General features: G+C 45.7%; 1 protein-coding gene across 2 annotated transcripts; it reads left to right on the forward strand.

Annotated features, from left to right (window-relative positions):
• The first annotated feature begins 417 nt into the window (after window positions 1–417).
• Window positions 418–9,870, forward strand: LOC144688409 (dynein light chain roadblock-type 2-like). Of its 2 annotated transcripts, XM_078554901.1 has the most exons (5): window positions 444–496; window positions 1,062–1,208; window positions 2,899–2,974; window positions 5,145–5,312; window positions 8,991–9,870. In XM_078554901.1, the coding sequence occupies exons 2-5, from the start codon at window positions 1,158–1,160 to the stop codon at window positions 9,041–9,043; spliced, it is 348 nt and encodes a 115-aa protein (XP_078411027.1). In that variant the 5' UTR covers window positions 444–496; window positions 1,062–1,157; the 3' UTR covers window positions 9,044–9,870. The 2 variants fall into 2 exon arrangements, with proteins under 2 accessions (XP_078411028.1, XP_078411027.1); XM_078554902.1 differs by lacking the exon at window positions 1,062–1,208 and having other exon boundaries at window positions 418–496.
• The last annotated feature ends 397 nt before the right edge of the window (window positions 9,871–10,267 follow it).

Below are 10,267 nucleotides of genomic sequence, written 5' to 3' on the forward strand. Positions count from 1 at the left end.
AGGAACATGGTTAACGTTTCGCGTCCGAATGACTCTTCATCAGAACTAAGGAAAAATGGAAAAGAGGTGAAATGTAATATATGAAATATAAGCTGGTTTAAGGGGGGTGGTGGGACAGGTAGAGTTGGATAGAGGGCCAGTGATAGGTGGAGATTAACTCCTCACCAGAATGTTTTTTTGTTCCCTTTTATCGAGTTCTGCCATATTGAAGGATTGGGATGCAATCCATTAAAACTGATCCCCAGAAACTGGAGCATCCCTGGATGTCAATCAAAGGTGATTGACAGGGCGAGTCCTGGACCAGGTGCCCGCCCATTGATGAAAAGAATTGTAGCGGTGCGGGGGGTGGGGCCTCGCCGTTGATTGGCACTCCAATGGCACCCAATTAGCGTAGGGGACGGCGGGGATGATGTCATCGCCTGCTGAAGCGTAGCGCGCAGGCGCGGTGGACGGCAGCCGGCTCTGGCTGAAACAGCTGCGAGTAACCTGGGAAATGGTGAGTCCTGTGCACACCTGGTGGCGGGGCGGGGGGCAGCTCGTCTGCAAGGATAGGGAGATAGGGAGGGAGGGAGGAATGCATTTGCTTTGCAAGGAGCCGAGCCCCCTCTTATTCCTTTTTATTGCAGCACAGCTATGGCTTGGGCGGTGGCTTTGCAATGAAATGTCACGCAGAGACTGTCAGAAGGTATTAGACACGCCCTATTATTAATAGGATCGAATCAGCAGGGATGCTCGTATTTTAATATTGATCCGAGGCTTTAGGTTAAAAGCACCTCTGGCTACTGACTCGATTAAAGCTGGCTGAAGCCATTTGCGTATCTTGGATGTCAGGATATTAAAAGCCTGCCTAACATCAACAGTGATGCTGAACACACCCACAATGGGTTGTGGCATCAGCTACACATATTCCTTATTAACCTCTGAAAGTGAAGCAGTGTTAGCAAGCTACTGTGCCAATGACTTGCTGGGTAAACCTGCCTGTCACTTGTGATGCTGAGTAGTTCATTTTAGATTTTGGCTGCTTTATTTTATTTTATTTTATTTTTTTGCTCTGTTTTCAGAGAAAGTGCTTCCCATTGCAAGGTACTTTTTGATTTAAAGTTTTCATCAGAAGCGGAGGGACTGGGTGCAATCCTGGTCACCTCGTCACAGAAAGGATGGAATTGCATCGGAGAGGGTTCAGAGGAGGTTGGCGAGGATGTTGCCAGGTGTGGGAAAACTGCACCGCGGTGAGGAGAGATTGCACAGCTCGGGGTTGTTCTCCTTGGAACAGAGGAGGCTGAGGGGGAGATGTGGTTGAGATGCACAAAATTGTGAGGGGCCTGGATAGAGTGGATGGGAAGGGCCTTTTTACCTTGGCAGAGAGGTCAGTGACTAGAGGGCATAGATTTAAAGTGATTGGTGGAAAGATTAGAGGGGAGATGAGGAACAGACTTTTCACCCAGACGGTGTTAGGGGCCTGGAACTCGCTGCCTGAAAGGGTAATAGAGGCAGAAACCATCGATTCATTTAAAAGGTGTCTGGATAGGCTGCTCAAGTGCCATAACCTGCAGGGCACAGAACAAATGCTGGAAAGTGGGATTAGGCTGGGTGGCTCGATTTCAGCCAGCGCAGACACAGTGGGCTATGTGGCCGCTCTCTGTGCTGTAAACTTCCTATGATTTCTATGAGAAGTTGTTCTCCATCAGTCTGATTGTAGGCTACAATCTGTGCAAAGAACAGCGCTCGATGCAGCAGCTTTTCATCGGTTCTCGATTCCTTGAGTCTATAATGCTAGTCTACAGATAGGATTGTTTCTGCTTAGAAGTCTGGGGAGAACAGTGGCTGTGCTTTCTACTGCCCTCCTTAATGTCAAAACACATCAACCCAGGCCAGCCAGACCTGGATTTGATCTTTCTGTCTGTGTCAGTTCAGTTTATCTCAGTTTTGCAATTGCCCTGAGCACACTTGGAAAGGGAAAATCAGCTCCTCTGATGGTTCATCGCAGTGTTAGTGTTTATGTGTGTATATGTGTTTAAGAGAGAGAGTGTACGGGTTAGAGAGAGAGATAGGATTAGCGTCACGTATAATGGTACTGGGGTGAGATATTGGAATGATGCCAGCACTCTTGGATCTATAGCCCATCATGCATCAGTACTTTAGGACTTTTGTTGGATGGGTTGGGGGAAGGGAATAAACATGGGTCACATGATCCAGTTACTGACAGGAGTGAGGATGTGCCGCAGCAACGAGAACAGGGTGTGTGGTGTTCCAGTGTGTTGGAGAGCAAATGTTCACAAGGAGAGGCAGGTGAGCTTGTTACCTCCAAGGAACTTGCTGTAGGAGATGTTGGCAGAGACAGCCTGAAAGCATACACCTCACCACCTCAGAACTCCACCCCTCTTCCCCAGTAACTGCCTCAGGCTGAACCAGACTGCTTGCAATCTCAGCCTCCTCCTTGAGGTTACAACCGTGTATTCTTACCATCATAAGATTCCAGCTCTGTAACGTTGCCACCTCTGTCCTGTCCTCAGCCCACTTGCTGCTGAAACTATCATTTACGTTATTGTCACCTCCAGATTTGGCTATCCCGCAAACCCCTGGCTGGCTTCCCACTCCCCACCCTAAGCTCATTCGTAAACACCGCTGCCTGGAAGTCGTCCCACTCGCCTGTAATCCCTGTCCTCACAGTGATGCCCTGACCCCAATAATTCAAATGTAAAATTCTAATTGTTTCTTCATGGCTTTTCTCCCCCCTCGCTCTCCGTCCTCTCTTCCATCTCCAACTGAGAGGGTAGGTGACCCAAAGCCTTTCAATTTCTTATCTGGAGCCATCGTTGAGCAATGGGAAGATGAGGGAGAACATTAAGAGTCTCTCGGCATCGCTACCTGGCAATGTTAACTTTCCTTCTCTTTCAGGCTGAAGTTGAAGAAACGTTGAAGAGAATTCAGAGCCAGACGGGTGTTGTAGGGATTATAGTCGTCAATGCAGAAGGTATTTAAAACCTTTTTTTTTCGGTCTATAACAAATGATTGAATCTTCCTGGTTCATCGTCGCACCAGTTTCTTTTAGTCAAACGGGCTGAACTTAACTTTGCTGTTTTTTTCCCCCCTTGGAATGATGTTATTTTAAGATAATTTGTCAAAATGTGGTAATGTGACATCATCAGGACCGGATGACTTTGGGATCTGAAATAACATGTGATCTTATTGAGTTTTAGGTTAGACGTTAACAAGCTGATGGAGCATACGTTAGCCATTTGAATGAAGAATTGAGGTATTGATAATGGGAGTTAGCGCTGAACTCTACAGCCATGCTTTAGTGGCTGAAAATTTAGAAGTGCAAATTTAGAAATGATGGCAGTGATCAGTGAGTGGAGCTTTGGTGTTTATGTGACAGAGTCTGCAGACCGCACATTGGACTTATCAACCATCTCAGAACCCATCGAACCAGAGCGGAAGCAAGTCATATTTGACCCCAAGGGTTTGTCGAAGAGGTTAAAACCAAAGACCTTGGGATCCTTTACTATAGTTGAAATCTATAGCTTTTTCTGGATGAATGATGGACCAGATTGCTTTCATATCTGCATCTATCATAGGACTCAGGAACAGCATGGAGGTGATAACTGAGATTGGAAGATCAGACTTTGCATTGTTAAATGTATTTTTCCTCTTGTTTGTTTTATAAAACAAATGTAGACAGAGTGTAATTTGGGCAGGTATTTGGTTTCCTCATGCAAGAAAGGACATACTTCTAGGGGTGTAATCGATGTTGACTACATTGATCCGTGGGATGACAGGGTCATCCTGTGAGGAGATATTGGATAGAAAGGGCCTATGTTCTCTGGAGGTTATAGGAATGAGAATTGATCTCATTAAAACCTATAAAATTCTTAGAACATTTGACAGGGTATAGATTGAGAGGCTGTTTCCCTGGGCTGGAGGGGGAATAGTCCCAGGATAAGGGGTCAATGATTTAAGACTCGGGTGAGGAGAAATCACTTCACTCAGAGGGTTGTGAATCTTTGGAATTCTCTCCTTCTGAGGGAATGTGGGTGTTGAGTATATTCAAGACTGAGATCAGAAGGTTTCTGGACACTCTAGATACAAGAGGGTTGGGTAAAAACAGGCAGTTAATGTAGGATCCAGCCAAGATCTTATTGAATGGCAAAGCAGGCTTAAGGAGCAGTATGACCCGCTCCTGCTCCTATTTTCTTGTGCTATGAATCTGGATTTTTTTCATCATCAGTTGAGAGCCCTTTCATATGTTCATTATGGTGTTGAACTGGTACAGAGACACTGGATGGTTCATGTTCCAAAGCGTGGTTTCTGCTTTATGCCCTCTGGATTAAAATGTTGATTGGTTGGGATCTTTTTTAAAGCAGCAATACGTTGGAGCAGTTTGGTTAAAGCTGGCTTCAGTGACCTCCCCCTATCCCTTTACTGGCAAATGCATGGATGCCAGGTGAAGACGAGGTTGCACTATTCTCCCTTCCATACCCTGACTTAAATTGCCTACTGGGCTCATATATGGAGATTGTTGCCTCACTCAACTGGTCAATGTTGGTGCGTTTTGACATATATCACAGGATGAGACAAGGGAATAAGAAGGATGGAAATCAGGTGGGGAGGAGATCAAAAGGATGTACATGGATATGATTGGGTAAAACAAAAACCATCTTAAAGCAATCAGATTGATGGTTCGAACTGCGCAAGCAGGAACTCGACTTTATTCCAAATACGCAGCATTTCTGACACTGGCAAAGTCGACATCATGTGTGATCTCAGAAGGGGTCGGAAAGGAATTTTCCAGATTATTTTAATGAGGGATAAACTTTAGCCAGGACACTCAGAATGACTCCTCTGCTCTCCTTCAAAATGGTGCTACAGGATCTTTTACGTCCACCTGAGAGGGCAGGCAGGGCCTTGGTCTAACATCTCGTTGGAAAGATGGCACCTCCGACAGTGCAGCACTGCCTAAGTACTGCGCAGGAGTGTCAGTCTAGATTTTCCTGCTCGAGTCCTGGAGTGTGATTCGAACCTGGAACCTCCTGACCTTAGAGGCAAGAGTGTGCTGTCCTTTGAACCACAGCGGACACTGGTCATTTAGTCTGTTCCTGCCTGTTATTGTCACATGGTTGAACGATATTCTTCTCCTCTCTAAGGTATTCCCATCAGGACGACCATGGATAATGCGACCACAGTCCAGTATGCTGGGCTTATCCACCAGCTGTCCATGAAAGCCAGGAGCACCATCCGGGATATTGATCCACAGAACGACCTCACGTTCCTAAGAATCCGCTGCAAGAAAAATGAAATCATGGTTGCTCCTGGTAAATGTGGTTTATTTTAACCTGTGCATTAGGCACATTTTGTGTTACCCTCCTCCAGGATAAAAGCTCGGTTGTCTATCCCTTTAAAAGCCGTGTTATTAGCTCCCCAGTGACCTGGCAGGTGAGAGCACCCGCTGCCATGGTGCTGACCCAGTGTGGATCAGAAACTCCCAGGTTTGATTCCTGGTCTGTGCCATTTTTTTTTTTTTTGATTCTTTCATGGGACATGGGGTTCGCTGGCAAGGCCAGCATTGGTTACCCTTGCCCTTGAGAAGGTGGTGGTGGTGAGCCGCTGCCTTGAACCGCTGAAGTCCATGTGGTGTAGGTACACCCGCAGCGCTGTTAGGGATGGAGTTCCAGGTTTTTAACCCAGCGACAGCGAAGGAGCGGCGATATATTTCTAAGTCGCGATGCTGTGTGATTTGGAGCATCAGCTGCCCTTTGCTTTCCAGGTAGTAGAGATCACAGGCTTGGGCGATGCTGTTGAAGGAGGCTTGGCGAGTTGTTGCAGTGCATCTTGTAGATGGTACTCAGTGCTGCCGCTGCATCGGTGGTGGAGGGAGTGAATGTTTATTGTGATGGATGGGTTGCAAATCAAGCAGGCTGCATTGTCCTGGACGGTGTCGAACTTCTTGAGTGTTGTTGGAGCTACACTCATCCAGGCAAGTGGAGTGTATTCCATCACACTCCTGACTTGTGCCTTGTACATGGTGGACAGGCTTTGGAGAGTCAGGAGGTGGGTACTCACTGCACAATTTCCAGCCTCTGACCTGCTCTTCTAGACACAGTATGTATATGGTTGGTCCAATTAAGTTTCTTGTTAATGATAACCCCCAGGATGTTGACGGTGGGGATTCAGCAATGGTAATGCCATTGAACATGTTGTCTGATCTCCACCAGAACAGCAGTAGGAGAGCCACAGTCAACCACTAGAACAATTTGGAGATTTAGACATCATCCTGAGTCCCTCACGCCTACTCTCCATTCACTGAGATGTTTATGCGTGGGTGAACAGGATTGGGTCACCTGTAATTTTTCTATTTATGCATTCATGGGATGTGGGCTTCGCTGGCTGGGCCAGCATTTATTGCCCATCCCTAATTGCCCTTGAGAAGGTGGCAGTGAGCTGCCTTCTTGAACTGTTGCAGTCCATGTGGTATAGGCACACCCACAGTGCTGTTAGGAAGGAAGTTCCAGGATTTTGACCCAGCGACAGTGAAGGAACGGTGATATATATCTAAATCAGGATGGTGAGTGACTTGGAGGGGAACTTGCCCTAGGTAGTGTTCCCATGTGTCTGCTGCCCTTGTCCTTCTAGATGGTAGTGGTTGTGAGTTTGAAAGGTGCTGTTGTTGGAGCCTTGGTGAGTTCCTGCAGTGCATCTTGTAGATGGTACACACTGCTGCTGCTGTGTGTCAGTGATAGAGGGAGTGAATGTTTGTGGGTGTGGTGCCAATCTAGGGCAATTAGAAAGCTAATGTTGACTGCCCAGGCTCCCATTAAGTCTAAAATTTGAAGTGAGGCATCTCGAGGGTTACTAAGATGAGACTGCACTTTTCATGAACCCCTTCGCCTCTACATCATCCTTAACATCTCCCATTAAAATCTACCGTCTTTGACCAAGGAGAGAAGGAAACATTGAGGGGAAAAAAATTGCATTGTAATGGTGGCAACGTGTGCTGAATATAACAACAGAGACATGCATTTATATAGTGCATTTAATATAGAAAAACATTCCAAAGCTTTTGACCAAGGCATGATCAAAAAATGGATACTGAGCCAAAGGAGAAGAGATTAGGAGAGAAGACTTAAGCTCAGTCAAAGAAGGAAGGTTTTAAGGAAGATATTGAAGGAGCAGAGGAAGGGGGAGGTAGAGAAGTGGGGGTGGGCCTTATGGAGAGAGCTTCATGAGGTGGGGCCTAACAGTAGAAATTATGGCCATCGGGGGTGGAGGGATGTTGTGGTGGTGGGTGGTGGGGTACACAAAATGCCAGAGTCACGAGGAATGCTGAGTTCAAGGGATGTCTCGGGACTGCAGACATAAAGAAGGGGCAAAGTGATGAAGGGACTTAAGTATGAGGAAGGGGATTTTAAATTTGTGGTAGTAAAATTCTGGGGCTGTGCAGGTTGGCTGATGAGGGTGGGTGGCAACTGGTGAGAACAGGGATAATAGGGAAGTAGAGTTCACTATCGTTTATGGAGGGTTGAGGATGTGAGGCCAGTCAGGACAGCGCTGGAATAATTGACTCGGTGGGTGACAACAGAGTGCTGGAGATTTCAGCAGCATAATAAGCTGAGGCAGAGATGGAATGGTCTATGTTAGGCAGGTGAAAATAGTCTTTGTAACAGAGAGGATATAGCGCAATTATATAGCATCAGTTTGGAGTTGAATAGGATACCATATTACAAAGAGTCAGCCTGAAACAATGGTCAGGGCAAGGAATGGAATCGGGGGCAATAGGATGGACTTAGTTGTGGGGAATGAATACATGGTTCTTAGCAATCTTTAACTAGAATAAATTGCAGACTGAAAGCAAGAGCTGTGGAAGGGTTGAGACCATAAGACTATAAGATGTAGGAGCAGCAGTAGGCCATTCAGCCCATTGAGTCTGCACCACCATTCAATGAGATCATGGCTGATCTGTTAATCCACAACTCCACTTTCCTGCCTTGTCCCCATAACCCTTGATTCCCTTACTGATTAAAAATCTGTCTATCTCAGCCATGAATATACTTAACAACCCAGCCTCTACAGCCCTCTGCGGTAAAGAATTCCACAGATTGACTACCCTCTGAGAGAAGAAATTCCTCCTCATCTCGGTTTTAAATGGGTGCCCCCTTACTCTGAGATTACGCCCTCTGGTCCTAGACTCTCCCACAAGGGGAAACAACCTCTCAGCATCTACCCTGTCAAGCCCCCTAAGAATCTTATATGTTTCAATAAGGTCACCTCTCATTCTTCTAAACTCCAGTGAGTACAGGCCCAACCTACTCAACCTCTCCTCATAAGAAAATCCCTCCATACCCGGGATCATCCTAGTGAACTTTCTCTGGACTGCCTCCAATGCCAGTATATCTTTCCTTAGATAAGGGGACCAAAGAGAGGTAGAACTGGTTGTCTGTGGCTTAGATGTAGAGTTGACCCCTAGTCTACGGACGTTGTCAGCAAATAGCAGTAGATAAATGAGGCTTTAAGAGGATCCATCTAACAATGGCTGCAATCAGATAGTGAAGTGAAGGCAGTCCCACCTAGCTGGACACCACCAGAGGAGAGGTGTTGGAGGAGAATGGCTGTTCGACTGTGTCAAAGGCTGTGGAGTAGTTGAGGAGCCTGAGGAAGGACAGTTCACCACTGTCATTGTGTCATTCGTGACTTTGGCTGGGGCCACTTATACTGCGTGGGGTGAGCATCAGATTGGAAAGATTTAGGCATGTGGTTGCAGGAAAGGTGGGCACAGATTTGGGATGTGATAACCATCAGAGGCTGTTGGTGCAAACCTTTGTTCAGATTGCAAGCTAATAGCAACCCTCACTCGTAAAGCATTAAGTAAAAGGGAGGAAGTAACCTAACTTCAATTTTTCCTAACTCGAAAAGGAGATCTCATGTTTTCATTTGATTGCTTGTGAAGCTGAACATTTTACTAATTTTGCTATTTATATTTTTTTCTCCCCTGACAGATAAGGAATATTTACTGATTGTCATACAGAACACAAACGAGTCATCTTTGTGATGTCACCATTGACAAACTTTGGAACAGTTTCAAGGCTGTAGAAACACTCGTTTACATGACAGTGCTTTACGCCGTTGAATTCTCAGTGCGACCTGCCTGAGACCACGACTGAACTCGCTGTATCGTAGCTCCCATGCTCCTGTGATGCTTTTCTTGAAACAAGTGGCTGCAGCCTGTCTCTTCCGCGAGTAGTTTAATGCGTCCACTGCTCACTGCCCAGTGCTTTGCTGCTAGTAACTTGTCATGTGCCTGCTCATTTGCATTTGATGCCTTTTATTAATCGAGTCTTCAGCAGAACCTGTCTCCTCTTTTATTGGCCTGCTGCTCCAGTTAAATTTTAAACAATATTGAAACACTTGCAGAGCTTTTCTTCTGGAAAATTGGAACTAATTCCCAAACTAATTTACAGCATTTTAATACCTAATGGTCCCCTCGTTTAAAAATTGTAGTGCTTTGAGTCTTGAACAGCCGACGCTTTTATTTTCATATGAGGCCCGGTTTATAATAATGGCTAAAGTAGAGGTTGGAGAAATGTCATTAAACTCATAAAACAAAGTAAAATGTCTTTAGATCGGCAAAACATGATCATTGAAATGATCGACTCCCTGGCACTCTGAGGCTCAATCTTCCTCTTTCAAATTTTTAAATCTTCCCCAAAAATAAATATTTGTTGAAAAGGTGCATGACACAGGCTGTAATATATATTGGCTGCTGGAACTGTGCTTGACAGGTTACTATATGTTTTGGATGGAGGGTTGGGTGGAGGAGGAAATGGAGACAGTGTGAAAAATTGTTTTATTGAAAGTAAAGTGACTTGCTTCCATAAACACTTGTTCTTTGCTTACCTAACAGAGCATCCATTTCAACAGTGTGTCTTCTTATAGCGCCATATTGACAGGCATGTCTTTAAAACAAACTGTTGATGAGACCACGCGTAGAGTCCCGCATACAGTTTTGGGCTCCTTATTTAAGGAAGGATGCACTTGTATTGGAGGCCGTTCAGAGAAGATCCACTAGGTCGATTCCTGACACAAAGGGATCGTCTTATAAGGAAAGGCTGAGCAAGTTGAGCCTATATTCATTGGAGTTCCGAAGGACAGGAGGTGGTCTTATTGAAACATATGAGATTCCGAGGGAGCTTGACAGGGTCAGATGCTGAGAGGATGTTTCCCCTTCAGGAATTTAGAACTGGGGGCACGGTTTCAGAATAAGCCACCTCCCATT

This window comes from Cetorhinus maximus, chromosome 13 (assembly GCF_964194155.1).
Source record: "Cetorhinus maximus chromosome 13, sCetMax3.hap1.1, whole genome shotgun sequence".
Lineage (NCBI taxonomy): Eukaryota > Metazoa > Chordata > Chondrichthyes > Lamniformes > Cetorhinidae > Cetorhinus > Cetorhinus maximus.

Bases quoted from the DNA above. Each gene is read 5' to 3' on its own strand.
- LOC144688409 (XM_078554901.1), top strand. From the start codon at position 1,158: ATGGAATTGCATCGGAGAGGGTTCAGAGGAGGTTGGCGAGGATGTTGC. The intron at 1,209-2,898 runs GTGTGGGAAAAC...CTTCTCTTTCAG, and splicing joins GTTGGCGAGGATGTTGCCAG to GCTGAAGTTGAAGAAACGTT. The intron at 2,975-5,144 runs GTATTTAAAACC...CTCCTCTCTAAG, and splicing joins TATAGTCGTCAATGCAGAAG to GTATTCCCATCAGGACGACC.